General features: G+C 40.4%; 1 protein-coding gene across 1 annotated transcript; it reads left to right on the top strand.

Annotated features, from left to right (window-relative positions):
- The first annotated feature begins 16,247 nt into the window (after nucleotides 1-16,247).
- On the top strand, nucleotides 16,248-17,195 carry LOC142446285 (olfactory receptor 5A1). The gene has a single exon (XM_075548051.1). It carries the CDS (start codon nucleotides 16,248-16,250, stop codon nucleotides 17,193-17,195), a length of 948 nt encoding a protein of 315 aa, XP_075404166.1.
- Nucleotides 17,196-21,081: the final 3,886 nt, after the last annotated feature.

Here is a 21,081-nt window from a genome sequence, read left to right as displayed (position 1 = left end):
CGCTGGATTCCCTGTGTTTCCAGATCCCTACTGCACCGCTGTGCATCCTCTGGTCTAACCAGGTCCATAAGGCAGAATTGGGATCATGATAATTTGGGGGGGGGGGGTGTGAAGAAGTGTTCAAGAACTAGAGGAAGGTTTTGAGTTTCATTGTTGCTACACTGAACCCTGAGTGACTCATCTCCTCCCCACTACCCCTCTGCAAGGGATGTCCAGCTGTCTACACATGGGCATTGGGTCCCCATCACACACTCCCCTCATTCATGGGGATATGATATTTTTTCCCCTGCCTTTGTTGTTTGAAACCTGGTCCCCTAGGTCCTTCATGATCACACATGTTGGTGTGCTGCTTCCATGTGGGCTTTGTTGTTTCTGGGCTAGATAGCCGCTTGTTTACTTTCAAGTCTTTAAGTCTCTGGACGCTATATCTCTCAATAGCCGGGCACCATCAGCCTTCTTCACCACATTCGTCTACAGCGTTTATGTGAGGAAGGTGATCACACAATGATGGTTTTTGGTACTTGGTGTCTGCTACCTGGTCCGTTCAACACCTTGTACTCACTTAGGCTGTGTGCTTCTCTGTGGACTTTGTTGCTTCTGAGCTAGATGGCTGATTGTTTGCCTTCAAGCCTTTAAGACCCCAGATGCTATAGCTTTTTGATAGCCGGGCACCATCAGCTTTCTTCACCACATTTGCTTATACACACGTCTGTCTTCAGTGATAATGTCAGGAAGGTGGGTATCATGGAATGACTGTTTAGCTGGACAAGGTGCTATTGTATTGAGGAAGTGTGCATGAGGAGGCCCAATGTCCACCTGCTTCCCTACTACTGAACCTATAAATATATGCACCTAGGTCTATTGCCCCCATAATCATAAATATATTTACATATGTACATGTCTGTATTTAGGCTTTTATGTATGCCCTTTGCTTCCTACTCCTTTCCTCTATTTCCTTATGCTTTCCTCCTGTCCCACTACCATGTTCAGCCTTCATTCTGGTTTCAGTAATTCCTCTCAGTTACCTCACCCTTGGCCACTCCCTACCAGTCCTCCCTTCCCCTCCCTGGTACTGGTTTTGAATCACTCGCTTTTACCTTGTCCCTGTGTTGGCCAACACCTCCTCCCTTCCCCTACCCCCCACACTCTCATGTCCCTCTGAGATCATTGGTCCCATTTTTCTCTTCTATCATTGTTTGTCCAGCCTATCTTATCTAGGTGGACCTGCTGATATAGTAATATGTGCATACAAATGCAGATGGCTTTGACAGCACCCAAGTGGACACATAGAACATGGCATCGACAGCAGCAATACCGACATGCTGATAGACAAAAAAGCCACTGACATCCAAAATTTACAAGATAAAAAACAAAACAAAAAGCAGCAAAAAAGAAAAAAAAATTCTGTTAGTAGTTCGAGGTCTGTTTGTTGGCCTTTAGGAGTGTTTTCCAGATGAAACTTGTGTGGTGCCACGTCCTGGCCCCAAAGTCCATCCTTTATTTGCTCTGCTTCCCCCGCTGCTCCATTGCACGCCCCCAGTGTTTGCCCTAGTGTGTGGGGTCAGCTCAGTCGCACATCCCCCACTGTGTCTCAAATGCTGTCCTTTGTAGGGCCATGGGTCGGTGCAGGATGTCACATCTCGCAGTGTGGCCAGCTGTATGGTCCTCTCTGTATGATGGGCCCTTCGAGCTGGGCTATCGTCCTCTGAGCTTGGTGGGCTCAGGTGTACTCCACTCCGTTCTTCCTCCTTCCTTTGTTTCAGCTTCCTTCCAGACGATCTATTTTCATTTTCTGTGGTACTCCCTTCATTGTGGGGGTCGGGCTAATTCTGGATGGGCCAGCGTATGGTCCAGTGCATGGTACTTCTCATATTCTTCACCGACACTTTAATTCAAATGTACTAATTCCTCTTCAGTCTTGCTTATTCAATGTCCAACTTTCACGTGCACATGAAGTGACTGAAAATGCCCTGACTTGGGTCAGATTCATCATAGACAGGTTCATCTTAGTCCTCCAAGACATCCTTGCTTTTCAACACTTCCAAGAGGTCTTGTGCACAAAGGGTATTTATAGAGGTCTAAATACATGCATTTACATATGTAAATATATTTATATAGAGAGGTGGGGAAATAGATCTACATGCATATATTTATAGGTTTAGTATTAAGGCAGCAGATGGACATTGGACCTCCATTCAAGTACTTACTCAATACAAGAACACTTTGTTCTATTAAATTGGCATTCCATGATGCACACCTTCCCCACACAATCACTGAAGGCAAATCTGTGTGTAAAAAAATGTGGTGAAGAAAGCTGATGGTGCCAGGCTGTCAAAAGATATAGCATCGGATGTCTTAAAGGCTTGCAGGTAAACAAGCAGCCATCGAGCTCGGAAGCAACAAAGCTCACATGGAAGAAACACGCCAACCTGTGTGATTACGAGGTGTCAAAGGGACCAGGTATCAGTCATCAAAGAATAAAAAAATTGTATCAGTGGGTGTGCACCTTCCCTATATGATCACTGAAGACACATGTGTGCATAAGAAAATGTGGTGAAGAAAGCTGATGGTGCACGGCTATCAAAAGATATAGCATCTGGAGTCTTAAAAGCTTGAAGGTAAACAATCAGCCATCTAGCTCAGAAGCAACAAAGCCCACATGGAAGAAGCACACCAAGCTGTGTGACCACAAGGTGTCGAAGCGATCAGGGATGAGGCATCAAAGAACAAAGAATCATTTCATTGTAAATTAGGGTAAGTGCAGAGTGGAGACCCAAAGCCCATCTGTAGGGAACTGGACACCCCTTTACTGAAGGGTCGTGGGGAGGAAATGAGCCAATCAGGATGCAGGGTAGCAACCATGAAACATACAACTTTCCTCTAGTTCTTAAATACTTCCTCACCCCTCCACCCCACCCCTGCCACCACCACCACTATCATGATCCCAATTCTACCTTACAAATCTGGCTAAACCAGAGGATGTAAATTGGTACAGATAGGAACTGGAAACACAAGGAATCCAGGACAGATAATCCTTCAGAACCAGTGGTAAGAGTGGCGATCCTGGAGGTTGGAGGGAAGGTGGGGTAGAAAGGGGGAACAGATTACAAGGATCTACATATAACCTCTTCCCTGGGGTATGGACAACATAAAAGTGGGTGAAGGGAGACATCAGACACTGTAAGATATGGCAAAATAATAATAATTTATAAATTATCAAGGGTTCATGAGGGAGGGGATAACAGGGATGGAGGGGGGGAATGAGGAGCTGATACCAAGGGCTCAAGTAGAAAGCAAATGTTTTGAGAATGATGATGGCAACAAATGTACAAATGTGCTTGACACAATGGATGTACATATGGATTTTGAAAAGAATTGTACTATCCCCCAATAAAATAATATTTATAAATAAATAAATAAGGTCTTGCATCACACATCTGCCCAATGCAGTACTTCATTTGATTTCTTGACTGCTGCTTCCATGAACATTGATGGTCGATCTGATCAAAATCCTTGACAACTTCAATCTTTTCTCCATTTATCATTAAATTGTTTACTGGTCCCATTGTAAGAATTTTCATCAGCAAGTGCTTCAACTCTGCCTCACTCTCAGAAAGCTAATTTGTGTCATCTGTGTTCACAGATAATTAAAAAGTCTTCCTCCAAGCCTACTGCTGTATTCTTCTTCATGTATAGTCCACCTTCTCAGATTATTTGCTGAGCATACAGACTGAATAAATATGATGAAAGACAGAAGACCAAGCTCTACTGAAAGCATTAGTGAAAAACAAGGCTTGAGAAACTGACAAGATACAAATAAAATGTTTTAACAAGCTGAGGCAGTCCTGGAATTGCTCATTAAGAAATTAATGAGAAGACAATCATTGCCAAGAAATTTGGAAGACAATTCACTGGGAGAGATCCATATTTGTGCCCATTCCAAAGAAAGGTGACTCAACAGGATGCAGAAATTACTGAACTATATCATGCACTTAATAAATCATGCATTAAATATCTCATGCATGTAAAACTTTGCTGAAGATGATTCAAAAACTATTGCAGCAGTACATCAATAAGTATTTATGAGAAATTGAAGCTGGCTTCAGAAGAGGCAAGGTACAGTGATATTGATGCTGACGTCAGATGGATCTTGGCTGAAAGCTTAGAAGACCAGAAAGATGTTTACTTGTGTTTTGTTTGTTTTCTTCACTATGCAAAGGTATTCAACTCTATGGATCATAAGAAGCTATGAAGTAGCACCGAGAAGAATGGGAATTCAAGAACACTTCCTTGTGCTCCTGTAGAACTTGTACATGAACCCAGCTACAGTTAGTCAAACAGAACCGTGGAATACTACATCGTTTAAAATCAGTAAATAGCCTCTGAGACCTAAATGATTAAACTTGGAGTTGACTTTCAAGTTTTACCAACCCAGAACTTTTTTTAAAGTTCTGCTTTAGAACCTCTATAGTCTCTCTCTAGTTGTCTCATTATGTAGTGAGTTTAAAATTCCATGATTCTAGTTGTTTTCGGTAAGGTCTCCAGTGGAGTCACAAAGAGCCAAGCTATGCAATTGTTATTGTAGTCATCACTACCATAACAGTGAGGTGCAGCTGTCGTCTGACTCACCAGCGTTTGTCTTCAATAGGATCATTATTCCAAGCAACCAAGTTACGCTGGGAGCAGAGATTTTGCTTGTGTGTTTGGCGCATCTTTGGTAATGCAGGGAAAGGCACAAAACAATCATTAATGGGATGACTAAATAAATCCATAGTTTTCCCTTGAATTGTATATCGGTAATCTATCCAAGATGTTTCTCCCTCCATTTCTTTATCAAAATTTGTCAAGGAATTGGGATCAATTTACCTCTCCTTATTGTAGCTATTTAAAAGAGATCAAAGTTTATTGTTCTCACTTTAACAATCAAATTTTATGTTACTTTCTCTATTCCTGAATACATGAATTTTAGCTTGCTTTTTGGTGAGCATGTAGCCCAGTACACTTTTCTGTAGGTGATACTTAACGGAGTATACATTCTAAAGTGGGTGAAGGGAAACGTCGGTCAATGTAAGACATGAAATAATAAGAAGAATGTATAAATTATCAAGGGTTCATGAGGGATAGAGAGGGAGGGAGGGCAGAGGGAAAAGGAGAAGCTGATACCAAGGGCTCAAGTAGAAAGAAAATGTTTTGAAAATGATGATGGCAACAAATGTGCTTGACACAATGGATGGATGGATGGATGGATTGTGATAAGAGTTGTACAAGCCCCCAATAAAATGATTAAAAAGGAATATACATTCTACACTTTGATATTATTATATCACACTACATAAGATTTTTTTTAACTCACTGCCATCAATTCTGACTTATAGGACAGAATCGAATTGTCCTTTAGGGTTTCTGGCTGGCCCTTGAAATATCCTTATCAATCTGCATGTAAGTAAACAACCTCATCTTTTTCTGACATAAAAATTGAACTCAAAGACTCACTGATTTATAGCTGATTTCAACTCCTAGAGACCCTATAGGACAGGGTAGAATTACCCCTGCTGGTTTGCAAGAGGAGTTAAAAAGGACTAGAAAGTCTCATCTTCCTTCCTTAGAAGGGCAAGTGGTTGCAAGCTGTTTACCTTGTAGTTAGCAGCCCAGCACAGAATCCAATATAATGCCACAGAAAAGATCATTTATCTTTCCTGGAGAAATATAAGAATAGTAGATTCCTATAGAGTAGATCTATTAATTAAGGGGTCATAATTGATCCTATCAATTCATGTTTACTTGTTTTCTGAAAGACATGCATATGACAAACACTCATTTGCATAATTTGGTGCCACATAGTCAAAAGTTCAAATATTAGATCATTGCCTTACAAGTGAATTCGCTTCTAAGAATTTCTGCTATCTCCCCTTCCAAGAGGATTTATGGAGATTAGTTTGTTGGCACAGTGAAGAAGCTCTGAAGAATTAGGTGCTTGGAATACGGAGACACTTTTGCCAAATATGCAGGCCAGACTCCTTCTATTCTCCTGCTGACTGCCTATTGTGAGCCAACTTTCAAATGTCTTGCAGTCAGCATACCTCAGGAAGCCTGCAGGCACCCTTCTTTCTTCTTCCCCATGCCTCTCACAACATGCTCCCAAGAAGAGCATCCATTCAGGCTGGCCCTTGAGATAACCATATGCAAAGCTACTATAGGACTCATACTTTGTTGTAGTTGTTAGGTGCCTTGGAGTCTGGTCAACTCTTTGTGGTTCTATGTACAGTAGCATGAAACACTGCCCAGTCCTACCCTACACCATCTTCACGATGGTGCTATGTTTGAGTCCAGTGTTGCAGCCACTGTGTCTATCCATCTCTTTGAGCGTCTCCCTCTTGTTTGCTGTCCCTTCCTTAATAAGCATAATGTCTTTGTCCAAGGACTGATCATGCAAAGTATGTGAGATGAAGTCTCGCCATCCTTGCTTCTAAGGATTCACTTCTTCCAAGATATGCCTTTTTGTTCTCCTGGCAGTCCAAAACACTTTCAATACCTGCCACCGACATCTTAATTGAAATGCACTGCTTCTTCTCCAGCTTTTCTCATTCCATGTCCAACTTTCATATGCATACGAGGCCATCGAAAATACCATGGCTCAAATCAGGCACACATTAGTCCTCAAAATGACATCCTTGGTCTTTAACACATAAAAGAGATCTTGTGCGGCAGATTTGCCCAATGCAAAACATCATTTGATTTCTTGATTGCTGTCTCCGTGAGCATTATTTGTGGATACAAGTGAGATACAATCTTGGACATCAATCTTTCCTTTACTAGATATCATCGTGGTATCTATTGATTCAATAGCGAGGATTTTTATTTTCTTTGCATTCAGTTGCAATCCACACTGAAGGCATATGCTTCGTTGTTCCCCTCGCATTCCACAAGCAAGGTTGTGTCATCTGCATATCCCAGGTTGCTAATAACCCTCCAATCCTGATCCCGAGTTCTTCTTCCTATAACCCAGATGGACTCGAGCTCTATAATCAGAAAAATAATAGTAGAGGGATCTTGCCATTCATGGTCTTACTGTGTTAAAGCCTAACTTTCCAAATGTTAACCAATCAGGATTTCCTTAGAAGTTCCTACCCTGTATGTCAGCTCTGAGAATATTACCTTTCACTGCAATATTTGGTGGAACTTTACAAGGCCCTTCCCAAACATGGATTTATTTTTCCTTTGATTAAATCTTTACTTTTTAACAAAAGCCTCACTTTGTTCTCTGAAAACACACAGAAAAATGTCTAGTATGATGCTTGGCAAATAGTAGGAGCTCAATACGATGGCGTTCCCATTCATTTAACATATTTCAGATTATTCAGGCTCTGTGATGGTACAGGAGAGGGACAGTAAAACGTACATGGACAATCTTGATTTTGTATCGTGTCCGGTGTGTACTATCATCTACTAAGTTAGCTCTGAATGTGCTACCAGAGGAGATCTTAGACAGCCTTGGGGAATCTGAGGGTCTGACCATGGGGATGGAGTTTAATAAGCTTTGCCTTTGGAATGTTTCTGTAAGGATGTGCTCTCCCCATCCCCAGAGAGCAATTAACAACAAAGCTGTGAAGTTTGGACGACACACTCCTTTCTCTTAAAAAAAAAAGAAGAAGAAGAAAGGAATAAATAACCCTCAAGGGCAAATATCATGAAACATCCCCAAGGAGAGAGAAAAACATCCCTCCCAAATCCACTCCCAATCCTGGCCTTGAAACACACTTCCAAAATGACCTCAAATACAGAGCTTGGAAGACAAAAGAAGAGATTCTTGAGAATCGCAACCTCTCTCCTTTTCTGCATTCCTCCCTACATTCCTCTGCACACAAACACGCCTTCTGTGCCCTAAGTTGATACTTTGTTCCTCAGTGAGCAAAATATCTTCAAGCTTATTCTGCAAACTTAATAGCACTTTCAGAATTGGAAGCAACTGCTGACGCCTGAAGAGACTTTTACCAAAGCAGGAAAATTTAAGACTAGCATCAACTAAGAGACAGGAAGAAGAGGAGGAAGGGGGTGAGTGCAGTCATTCATCCTTTATTTGTCTTTAGATCCATATTCATCTCACTGCATAGAACATCCTGAATCTCCGTGCTCAGGAATATGACCAGTGTTCTTTGACTTTTAATTTTTTGCCAACTATCTCTGAATCCTATCTGCTTTTCCTCAAATTCACTCCCCTTCCTATCATCTTTCTTCTCCTTTAAAGCATTTATTGAAATATTCTTGACCCTTCACACTAGGAAAAGAATCAAGAGAGAATGAAATTGCTGAGAACTGATATACTTTTGAATGCAACCCCAATTACTAAGTAGTCTGAAAACGTTTCTGGAAGAGCTGTAATCAGAACTGAATGTACATAGCCAATATTTCAATCAGTGGAGAGATTGCTAATCTCTACAACCTTTCTTCAGTTTTTCATTGATACAAAAAAATTGTTCCATTTGAACTTCAATTCTTGGAATAAAGACTTGGACTCTTAAATTACTACCTTAATTGACAAAGACTCTAAATTTCATCAATCATTTGTATTGGGGTGGGAGGCTTCATAACACAGGGTGAGCAGCAGAGGCTCTGTGCAGTTAAGAACAGAGCATAGATAATGGGGATGGGGAATGACAGAAAATGTCACTAACTACACAATTTGGCTGAAGTCACCTTCGTCATTATTCCATTTTTTCCTCTATTGACAATTACATCAATTAAACTCAAACTAAACAGATTTGGCTTACAACACTTAACACTTTCTTGTAGGTTGTTGGAAGATGAATGGAATTATAGGTCAAATCTACCAATTTCCATAAATTAGTGTTTTCTATGTACAAGGAATTGTGCTTGGTTTTGTATGTTTATTGTATAATAAGAAGTGTAGAAAGAGGAGATAAGTTCTCTCAATAATATGCTTGTCTTGGTCTCTGCACCTTCAGACTTTTGTTCCTAAAACTCAAAGAACATTGAAAAGAAACACAATTTGCGTCCCTTGAGGATGTCAAAACTGCAGTGCGGCACGGTATACGCTGACGCATACAGAATTCTTTGGGGAAGAGTTAGAGAGATGGAAGACTCATCAAATGAATTGGATAAGCCTTGATGGAAGATATGCCAAGATACAATAGTTTCACGCTTTAATATATTTGTTTAATAAAAGTTTTTATTAATTTGTGGCAATACTTTATGCTTTACCTCTGTATGTCCTGTTAAGTCACCAGGTCATAAGTGTCCCCGGTTAGAACTGTTTTGAATCCTCAATAAATCTCTTTACTTTAAAAAGAGAAGTATAGTCAGAATACTGCTCAGAAGTAATGATGGCAAGGTTTGTCTCACTTACTTTGGACATGCTGTCAGGCAGGCAGGTCCCTAAAGAAGGACATCATGCTTAAGCAAATAGAGAGGCAGTAAAAACGAGTCAGGCCTTCATTAAGATAGATTGACGAGATGCTGCAGCAATAGAGTCAAGCGTAGCAATGATGGTGAGGCTGGCACAGGATGGGGCACGGTTTTGTCTTGTTGTACATGAAGTCAATAGCACCTAACAACAGCATAGCCTTCAAGGCTAATATTGACCACAAAGATGCAGCTCATGTACCTACCAATAGATTGATGTTATTGAGTTTCTCAGACTCTTTTCAGCATTATAAAATAGGTGTAGTGTTGATTGTACTTGTGTGGTTGTACTGAATTCAGACTCTGGGAGCAAGCTAAGCTTCCACACATTTTATGCAAAACTGAAGATTTCCTTTCTCATAGGAAACTCATTACCAGCAGAGTTTGGTTTAGTTAATTAAAGATATCCTTAATGGCCTAGAATAAGATTCTGAGTATCCATGTATGGGGATAAAGATATGTTTTTATATCAGTTTGTCTAGCTTCATTTTCTGTTTCTTGGATTAGAAAAGTTCATTCTTAAAAAAATTTTTTTCTCGCGATGCCAACATACAAAACAGGCTTTCAATTAAGCCATCAACTCCAATCACTGAAGCCCTCAGCCTCACTTCTAACCACTTCTTACACTCCTGCACACCCCTTCAGTGCATCTCTTCTATCTGCATTTAGCACACTTCAACCTACATGCACATAAGGAGGATGTGGTTCGAAAACAGGGCTTCATTCAATAAGGAATTATATAAGAAATATTGTTGCTGGTATTAGTTGCTACCAAGCTGACTTCAACTCATGGCACACTTCTGAAGAACAGAGTGAAATGTCGCCCAGTGCTTTGTCATACTCCCGATCATTGGTACATTTCAGACCAGTGTGACAGCCATTGCATCACTTCATCTCATTGACAGCTTCCCTCACCCTTTCTTTACCTCCGTTGACCCAACATGATGCCCTTCTCCAGAGTTCAGTCCCTCCCAAAGTCTTAGAAGGGATTTGATGCGCCTTGATAGAATGAGAGAAAAGTGTAAAAACAACCTCACAGTCATAAAAAGACCAGTCTTGCAAATGTCATGTTTTACCTTTCAGTGAAGTTTCTATTCCTGTCCTCTGCCCAGTTCTTGATTCGGTTGTTTTTTTCTTATTGAGGTGTGGAATTTTTCTATAAATTTTAGAAATTAGTTCTTTGCCATATATGTTATTGCAAAAAAATGTTTTCCCTGTCTGTGGATTCTTTTTTAAGTATTTTTTAAATCTTTAGATTCACATGGTTTCTCATTTTTAAGAGGCCCCAAATGTTTGGACATTTTTAGTTATTTTTGGTAATGTGTTTATGTCAGTTATTAGGGACCCTAAGTTTGTCATTTAAAAAGAAGCTTTGATGGTGCTGTCAGGTGCTGGTTGGACAGCTAACTGCAAGCTCTACAGGAGAACAATGAGGCTGTCTGCTCCAGTAATGATGTACAACGTCTCAGAAATGGCATAAAGACTTGCAAGGAGTTGGAATGGGCTCAAGCATAGGAGCAATTGAGAGGATGGTGCAGGTCCGGGCAGTGTTTCATTTTGTTGTGCACAGAGATCGCTATGGGTCGGACCCCGTTCAATGTCATCTAACAACCACAGGAGCTGTAATTTCTCAGTAGTGTATTTTAACTTTATGCCTATTTTTCATTGATTACCTTTAGAGTTTTAAATGTAGGCCTTTGGTTCATCTGAGTTGGTGTTTGAATATGGTGTGGGGTATGGGTCCTATTTCATTCTTCAACAAATGGATATCCACTTTTGCCAGCACTATTTGTCAAAAATACCATTTCTTCCACATTTCATGTGTTTGGGCTTTTTGACAGAAATAGGCTATCCATAATATCTGAGATCATAATTTTGTTCCATTGGGCTTATCTGTCTGTTGTTATATCGGTACCAGACTGTATTGACTACTGTGGCTGCTTAGGACTTGAATTTTGCAAAGTGAGAGACACTTATTTTGTTATTTACTCATGCTTTGCTGAACCAAGATCGCTTTCCTTTCCAAATAAAGTTGGTGGTTCATTTTTCCATCTCTTTAAAGAATGCTGCTGGGGTCTGGAGTGGGATTGCATTGTACCTGTAGGTTGCCATCTTCACAATGCTATATTCCTCCATTTATGTAGGTCTCTTTCTGTTTCTTTTAGTGATGTTTTGTAGTGTTCTCTGTACAGGTGGTTCGGCACAATCCCAACTGTTTTAAGTGGTATTGTTTTCCTGATTTCTGCTTCAGAGTTCTCTGTTAGTGTAAAGAAATCTAGCTGATTTTTTTAAATGTTTTGCACCATAGCACTTTGCTAAATCTTTCCATGAGTTCCAGTAACTTTCTTGGTGAGTCTTTGGAATTTTCTATAGGACCATATCCTCTGCAAAGAGAGTTGTACTTCTGTTTTGCCAATTTGGATGCACTTGATTTCACTTTTGCCTTTCAGCTCTAAGAATTCCAGAATAAAATTGAATATAATGAAGGGCCTCTTCGTCTGGTTCCCATTCACAAGGAAGATTTTTAGGCTCCGTTGAGACTAGTACTAACCAGTTGGTTGTGGAGACATGCCATTAATCATATTGAGGAGAGTTTTCACTTCTATTTCTATTTTATCAAGCATTTTTTATCAAGAACGGGCATTGGATTTTGTCAAATGGCTTTTGTTGTGGGACACTGCTTTTGCTGTGTCCCAAAGGTTTGGTGTGCTATGTATTCATTCTCATTTGAATCAGGAAATCATCTTTTCCTTTTTTTTCTTATCCTCTCCAGTAGATTTTAAGCAGGTGTTTGTTTCATTTCCTTGTGCTTGAGCTTTTCTGCTTTCTCCTTCTATTTTTGATTTCTAATTGTATAGCACTGTGATCTGAGAAGATGCTTTGTAGTATTTTGAAAACTTTAAATGCATTGAAACTTGCTTTGTGGTTCAGCTTATGGTCTGCTCTGGAAAATGCTTCATGTGCACTCAGAAAGAATGTCTATTGTGCTCCTGTTGGATGGAATGTTCTGGAGATACCAACTAGGTCAAGTTGGTTGCTTGTATTGTTTACTTCTGTGTTTTTGTTGAGTTTCTTTCCATTGTTCTGTTCCTCATTAAAATAAGAATATTAAATCCCCCCATTGTTGTTGTGAAGTTGTCTATCCCTTAATTCTCTTAAGTTTGATTTATGTGTTTTGAAGCTCTCCCATTGAATGTATAGATGTGTACTGAGGTTCCGGCCTCATGTTTATTGACATTTGTATCATCATTATCCCCTTCATTGTCTCTAATGTTGTATTTTACCTAAAGTCTACTTTATCATAAATTAGTACTGACATTCCTGATCTTTTCCAATTACCATTAACGTGCTAAATTTTATTCACCCTTTGGTTTTCAGTTGATTCCTGTCTTTGTGTTTCAGGTGTATCTCTTGAAGACAACATCTTGATGGGTCATGCTTTCATATCTCTTCTTATAGTCTCTGTCTCTTGGTTGGTGCATTTAATCCTTTTATATTCATGCAATTATTAATAGGTGTGAATTTAGGGTTGTTACTTTGCTGTTTCTGTGCTTTTTTGTTGTTTTTGTTGTTTTGTTTGCTTTTGCTTTGCTTGCTTCTTTGTTACACATAATTTTCTGTGCAGAGTTCATTTTGTTTGCGGACTTTGTCATTTTTCTCCATTCCTGCTGCTTTAGGTTTTACTAAAATTTTTATTTTTTATTTTAATGACAAGGTTTATTTTCTTTGAGGTTATCCTATAACTTATCAATATTCTTTCCAAGTTTTGAGCAGTTTGTTCTATATTAAAATCTACTTGACTTCCTGTCCATTTGAAAATTCTGTAGTTATATTATCCCTCTTTTTACTCTGTAATTGTCTTCATCTATAAATTGGTAACCTTGGTTCCCCATTAAGAAATCATCCTGGTACAGTAGGTTTTGAATCATGCTGCTAACTGAAAGGTTGGCCATTTGAACCCACAAGTCACTGCGCAGTAGAAAGATAGGCCTATCTCCTATAAAGATTTATAGCCTCAGAAACACTAGGATGAAATTCTACTCTTTCCTCTCAGTTCACTATGATGCAGAATTAACTAGATGGCTGATAGCTGGTTGTGGTTGTTGTTGTTTGAAGAAGGCTTCTCTCCTTACAAGATTATAGGTTTATTTTGTGTTTGGATATTTCTATATCTGGATGACTTCTTGGGGGGTGGTCTTGTGTATGTTATTCTTGTCTACCAGTGTTGGTTTTCAAATATTAAAAACTCTTTTTATTCTTTCTAGAAGATTGTGTGTTTTGGGGGGGTTGTTTGTTTGTTTTTTATAAATCCCGTTAATTTCTGTTTATCTGGAATGTCATTCTAGCCTTCTTGCCTGCCTGATTTCTACTGCAAAACCAGAGTTTAGTTTTATTGGTACTCTTTTGCAGATGATTTTTCCTTTCTTTTCTTTCTTTTTGAGCTGCTTTCAGGATTCTTTGATGCTGGAAGAATAATTAGGATACGTCTGGGTGGTTTTATTTGGGGTCCTATCCTATTTGGGGTTTGTTCTCTTCTTGATTGAATATCATTTGGTCTTTCATGATTTTAGGCAAATTTTCTTCCAAAAACTCTTTGACAATTTCCTCTGTGCTTATTTATTTTTTTTTCTTTTTTAATTTTAACAATTTATTAGGGGCTCATACAACTCTTACCACAATCCATACATATACATACATCAATTGTATAAAGCACATCCATACATTCCCTGCCTCAATCATTCTCAAGGCATTTGCTCTCCACTTAAGCCCCTTGCATCAGGTCCTCTTTTTTTTTCTCCGTCCCTCCCCATTCCCCCCTCCCTCATGTGCCCTTGGTAATTTATACATCGTTGTTTTGTCATATCTTGCCCTATCCGGAGTCTCCCTTCCCCCCTTCTCTGCTGTCCCTCTCCCAGGGAAGAGGTCACATGTGGATCCTTGTAATCAGTTCCCTCTTTCCAACCCACTCACCCTCCACTCTCCCAGCATCGTCCCTCACACCCTTGGTCCTGAAGGTATCATCCACCCTGGATTCCCTGTACCTCCAACCCTCATATGTACCAGTGTACAGCCTCTGTCCTATCCAGGCCTGCAAGGTAGAATTCGGATCATGGTAGTTGGGGGTAGGAAGCATCCAGGATCTAGGGGAAAGCTGTGTTCTTCATCGGTACTACCTCGCACCCTAATTAACCCATCTCCTCTCCTAAACACCTCTATGAGGGGATCTCCATTGGCCGACACTTGGGCCTTGGGTCTCCACTCTGCACTTCCCCCTTCATTTAATATGGTATATATATACATATACACATATATACACATACATACACACACTTATATCGTTGTTGTGTTTTTTTTTGCATGATGCCTTTTACCTGGTCCCTTGGCACCTCGTGATCGCACTGGCCGGTGTGCTTCTTCCATGTGGGCTTTTTTGCTTCTGAGCTTGATGGCCGCTTGTTCACCTTCAGTGCTTATTTATTTATTTGGTCCTCAGCAAGTCTATATCAAAAGGACTTCTTAACAATAAAATACCTTAGAGAATTCACTGAAGACAAATTTGAAATTGGAACCAAAAAAGTATATATAGGTCTAAATTTTGACAATTGATAGTATTTATGTACATATCTGGCCTCATTGCTTATTTTGTTTTTACTCTGAGAAGCCCTGGTGATGTAGTGGTTATGAGTTGGGCTGAAACCCACAAGGTTGACAGTTCAAAGCCATCAGCAGCTCCTTTGGAAAAAGGAGCTTTCTACTCCCAACTGTTACAGTCTTGGAAACTCACAGGGCAGTTCTACCTTATCCTATAGAGTTGCTATGTGTTGGCATCAACTCAGTGTCAGTGAATGAATTCTGATTAATCATAGCTGAGCCTAGTCTTGATATTGGTCCCCATTTTAATACTGAAACTATAGTCGAGTATTTTAATGGTTATTTAATGGCATAAACTGACTTATCTGGGGCACACAAACAGTCCTAAGTAATACCATTCATTTGGGCACTTGGTATGTGACAGGCACTTTACACATTTTCCTTTTTTTCATTCTTAAAATAAATCTGTGAAGTTTAGAAGGTAAGAAAAATAAAGCAAGAAACATGACATAATTACTAAGTGAAGATCCAGGTTGATCGGAAGGAGGCTGAATCCGAAGTTTAAGTTCGTATCAACTATTTTATATTGCCTAAGTATTTACACCAATGACCAAAATTGACTTTTTAGAGAGAGAACAAAGAGAGATAGAATCAATCATGCCATAAAGTTAGAACCGTGTGTAATATTTTGCATCTCCTCATACACCCTGAAGTTATTTGTTGACATCGTTTGTTGTGTGATGTTGCTGTTGTCGCTAGGTGACATCGACCCAGTTGGGAGTTTTAGCAGCCCTATGTATAACTGAACCAAAGACTGACCAGGCCTAGTACCATCCCTACAATAGTTGCCTAAGTTTTAACCCACTGATTCAGCCACTGTATGATTCATCTCACTGATCGTTATACTCTTTTTCACTGGCCCTCTCCTTTGCTGAACTTGATGTCCTTATCTGGGGACTGGCTCTTCCTGAAGAAAATTTCACCATCCCTGATTGCAAGAAGCATTCTGGCTGTACTTTTTCCTAAAAAAGATTTTTCCTTTCTTCTAGTACTTCATCAGCACCAGCGCCAGTAGTTCTTCTTCAGTTTTTTGTATTAGGCTATGGAAATATCAGGCTTTGGAAAAGACCCCTGCTTGAGTCCAGTGCACCTCAAAGTGACATCTTCGACATCTGTAACATGAATCATTATTGTTATTCTAGGTCTGCGTGCTGTCCTTCTGACCCTTCGGAAACATGTCCAGAGCCAAAGCCTTAAACAGCTCATCAGTGACCACGTTCATCCTTCTGGGATTTGCAGACCATCCAAAACTTCAGGCCCTGCTCTTTGTGACCTTCCTGGGCATCTATTTCATCACTTTGACTTGGAATATGACGCTGATCATTTTGATCAAAACTGACACCCATCTGCACACCCCCATGTACTTCTTCCTCAGCAATTTGTCCTTCATTGATATCTGCTACTCTTCTTCGGTAGCTCCCAAGATGCTCATTGACTTCTTCCAAGAACCGAAGACCATATCATTTGTGGGCTGTGCTGCTCAGTTTTTTGTCTTTGTTGGCCTGGGTCTAACTGAATGCTTCCTCCTGACTGCTATGGCATACGATCGATATGCAGCCATTTCCAACCCCCTGCTCTACACTGCCATCATGTCCCCAGGCCTCTGTACCCGAATGGTGGTTGGAGCATATGTGGGTGGTTTCCTGAGTTCCCTCATGCAGGCCACCTCCATATTCCGGCTCCACTTCTGTGGACCCAACATCATCAACCATTTCTTCTGTGACCTCCCGCCAGTCCTGGCACTTTCTTGCTCTGATGTTTTTCTAAGTCAAGTGGTAAATTTCCTCGTAGTGGCCCTTGCTGGGGGGACATCATTTCTCATCCTTCTTATCTCCTACAGCTATATCGTAGCAGCTGTCTTGAAAATCCACTCAGTAGAAGGCCGATGGAAAGCTTTCAATACCTGTGCCTCACACCTGATGGTAGTGACTCTCTTGTTTGGGACCGCCCTTTTCATGTACCTGCGACCCAGCTCCAGCTACTCCCTTGGCAGGGACAAGGTAGTATCTGTGTTCTACTCTTTGGTAATCCCCATGCTGAACCCTCTCATATACAGCTTGAGGAACAAAGAGATCAAACAGGCCCTGTGGAAAGCGTTGGAGAAGAAAAAAATGTTTTCCTAGATCTTAAGTGAAAAATATATCCTAATTGCCAGAGACTAAATGATGCATGGCATCCACCTCCACCTCCATCGTAGACAAGGGGGACATTCCTTGTTGCTATATTTCAATGAAGGCTGCTCAACCACGTGGTTTTCACCATTCCTGGTGGCCACCTGACTGTGGCCTAAGGATTGCTAACAAGGAGAAAAGATTTCTGCTGCAAAAAGTTCTCTCCTGGATGACCTGTCATAGCAATGTCATTGTTGTTTGCCAGTGAATTGACTGCAACGCATGATGACGCTTGTACAACATAAGCAAATGCTGCCACTGCTTCACCATCTTCATCTTCATCGATACACTCAAGTCCAGTATTTTGGCCACTGTGTATTTTTAAGATCTTCCAAGCTATGGTATCAACTCTAAGCACTATATTGGAAAATATTCTGTCCATAAGGTTTTCTTCTACTAATATTTGGCAGATCACTAGTCTTTCTTTCCATTCTGTCTTAGTCTGTAAGCTCAGTTGGAAACTGCTGGTATTTAAAATGCAGGTTACGTGGCTTTCAGTATCATCGCTACAAAGGAGCCACATTACATGAAACGACAGATGGTAGTGGATAATTATAACCAACTTTTATTTAGGCACTTCAGATGTACTAGGCAAAATAGGTATTTGATCAAATACTTTGATATGCATTATACTAGCCCTATATTACTAATTAGGAATAAAGTGTCAGTAAGGAAATCTGACTTGTCACAGGATGCACAAAAGCAAGGGACAGGACTAAGAGATGGACAAAGATTTACCTGACCCAGAGCTCCATCAAATTTTGCACTACCCATTCAACAACAAACAACACGGAAGTCATACAAGTGTATAAATATTTTCACGATCATTTGGCAGAGTCCCAGGGGATACAGAGTATATAAAGCAAGCCTCTTGCCATTGCGTTGAATCTGGCTCATGGAGACCCCATAAGCACTGGAATAGAACTGTAATGCACAAGGAATTCAATGGCTATAATCTTTGGGGAGCGGATGACAAAGTCTGTCTTCCAAGGTGTGTCTGAGTAGATCCAAACCACCAGCTTTCAGTGAGCAGAGTCTTGCCACTCAGGAGCTCCATGTTATGTACACAAACACACAATGTCATTGAGTGGATTTTAACTCATTGACACCCTCTGGCATAGAGTAGCACTATGCCAGCCCTACCGGGTTTCTAAGAAAATATTTTTTCTCTTTTATTAACAGTTTTACTGGCATATAATTCACCTATCATACAGTTCAATACTTTGATCACATCGAGATGAATTTCATATTCATCACCACAGTCAGTTTTAGAACATTTTCGTTGTTCTTTTATTCATTATTATTAACTCCTCATTCTCCCCACTCCCCAACCTCCCCTCCCATATCCCCCAAACCAAAAAACCAAACTCATTGCCATCATGTCAACACTGACTCATAGCGACCCGCTGTGGGTTTCCAAGACTGTAACTTTACTGGAGTAGTAAGCCCAGTCTTTCTCCCATGGAGCCACTGCTGGTTTCAAACTGGTAACCATGTGAATCACAAACCAGTGGGTAACCACTACACTACCAGAGCTCCTAGACCAGTTACTGTCTCTATAGATTTACCTATCCTGAGTTTCATATATGGAAAAACGTTTTCTAAGAAAAGCTAGCAACAATAACAAAGTAAAACAGATAAAAACCCTCAACTGAAAAGAAAGCAGAAACATTAAAAACTAGACTTAATTTAAATGCATCAGAAGGGACATCAAATGATGGGGTGCTAAATTTTAATGCAGCTGCATCTGCAACACTTCACTTTCCGATGCATTCAGCACGATTACAAGACTATTCACATCCCTGGTCCATGGTGAGAGGGGAGTCCCCAGGGGCTTAATCCACATATATTTCCCCTTCACTTTTTTTTAACTGAAATAACTTTTAAACGGGTCAAAGGGGAGATCAAATGATATTGCATTTTGATCTAACTACATCAACATTATCTACCTTACAATGGTCTCTGCCTGATAACACAGTTATTCACGTCCATCAACTAGGATTGGAGGGCAGTCACTAGCGCAGCACTTCTCAACCTGTGGGTCACGACCTCTTAGGGGGGTCGAGTGACCCCTTCACAGGGGTCTCCCAATTCATAACAGTAGCAAAATTACAGTTATAAAGTAGCAATGAAGATAATTTTATGGTTGGGGGTCACCGCATGAGGAACTGAATCTAGGGTCACGGCATGAGGAAGATTGAGAACCACTGTCCTGGAGGCTTAATCCGTGTGTGGACACTGCAAATGGACATGGGACTTCTACCGTCATCAGAGCCTTCTGAAAACCAAGTGTTCCTAATGTAATCTCTGACAGAATTCCCTCCTTTATATTTGAATTATATTATTTACATTCCGTAGATCACACAGGCTGGTATATTTCTTCCAGGTGGACTTAGCTGATGCTTCACTTAGATGGCGGCTTGTTTGAAAACAAGCCTTTAAGATTCCAGAGGCTATTCTTTGTGATAGCCGGGTATTATTTCTTTCTACTGTCTACTGTTATAGCACCCAAATCTTCAGTGATTCAAGACAATAATTTTTTATGGAAGCAGACTGCCAGGTCTTTCATCCACATCAGTAAGTTAGCATTCAGTCAGCAGCCAAGTACTTTCACAACTGTGTCACCAGCTCTATAGTATCTATGTTATTGCTGTTGCTAGATGCTTTGACATGGTTCTAATAGAAATCCTCTGGACGACTGAACAAGACACTGCCTGGTCTTGGACTATTCTCACAATCTGGTCTATATTTGATCCCATTTTTTCCATCAACCCATTTCATTGAGGGTCTTCATTTTTTTCTGACCCTCTGCTTGACTAACCATGATGTCCTTATCCAAAAATTGGTCCCTCACAATAAGATGCCCAAGGCATGTGGGATGAAGTCTTGCAGTCCTCATTACTAAAAAACATTCTTTTTTTTTAATGGTTTATATTCTCTTTGGGAGTTTATTTTTGTTTTCTCTCTTAATTCATTTTATTGGGGACTCATAGAACTCTTATCACAATCCATACATCCATCCATTGTGTCACGTACATTTGTACATTTGTTGCCATCATCATTCTCAAAACATTTTTCTTTCTACTTTGAGCCCTTGGTATCAGCTCCTCATTTCCCCCTCCCTCCCCCAGCCTTCCTCATTTATGAAACCCTTGATAATTTATTATTTCGTCTTCTCTTACACTGTCCGATATCTCCCTTCATCAACTTTTCTTTTGTCCATCCCCCAGGGAGGGAACTATATGTAGAGCCTTGAGATCAGTTCCCCCTTTCTAACACACCTTCCCCTTACCCTCCTGGTATCGCTACTCTCATTATTGGTCCTGAGGGGTTTATCTGTCCTAGATTCTGTGTTTCCCTTTCTTATCTGTACCAGTGTACATCCTCTGGTCTAGCCAGATTTGTAAGGTAGAATTGGGATCATGATAGGAGCGGGGGAATCTTAAAGAACAAGAGGAAAGTTGTGTTTCATCGTTGCTATACTGCACCCTGACTGGCTCGTCTCCTCCACACGACCCTTCTCTAAGGAAATGTCCAGTTGCCTACAGATGGGCTTTGGATCTACAATCCACTCTCCCCCTCATTCACAATGATATGTTTTTTTGTTTTTTGATACCTGATCCCATTGACACCTCGTGGTCACATAGACTGGTGTTTTCTTCCACGTGGGCTTTGTTGCTTCTCAGCTAGATGGATACTTGTTTATCTCCAAGCCTTTAAGACCCCAGATGTTACATCTTTTGATAGCCGGCACCATCAGCTTTCTTCACCACATTTGCTTTTGCACCCACTTTGTTTTTAGCAATCCTGTCGGGAATGTGAGCAATAGGGAATGCCA

Source organism: Tenrec ecaudatus, chromosome 4 (assembly GCF_050624435.1).
Source record: "Tenrec ecaudatus isolate mTenEca1 chromosome 4, mTenEca1.hap1, whole genome shotgun sequence".
Lineage (NCBI taxonomy): Eukaryota > Metazoa > Chordata > Mammalia > Afrosoricida > Tenrecidae > Tenrec > Tenrec ecaudatus.
Note: the sequence above shows the minus strand (reverse complement) of the source record. Positions and strands in the feature narration are given on the sequence as shown.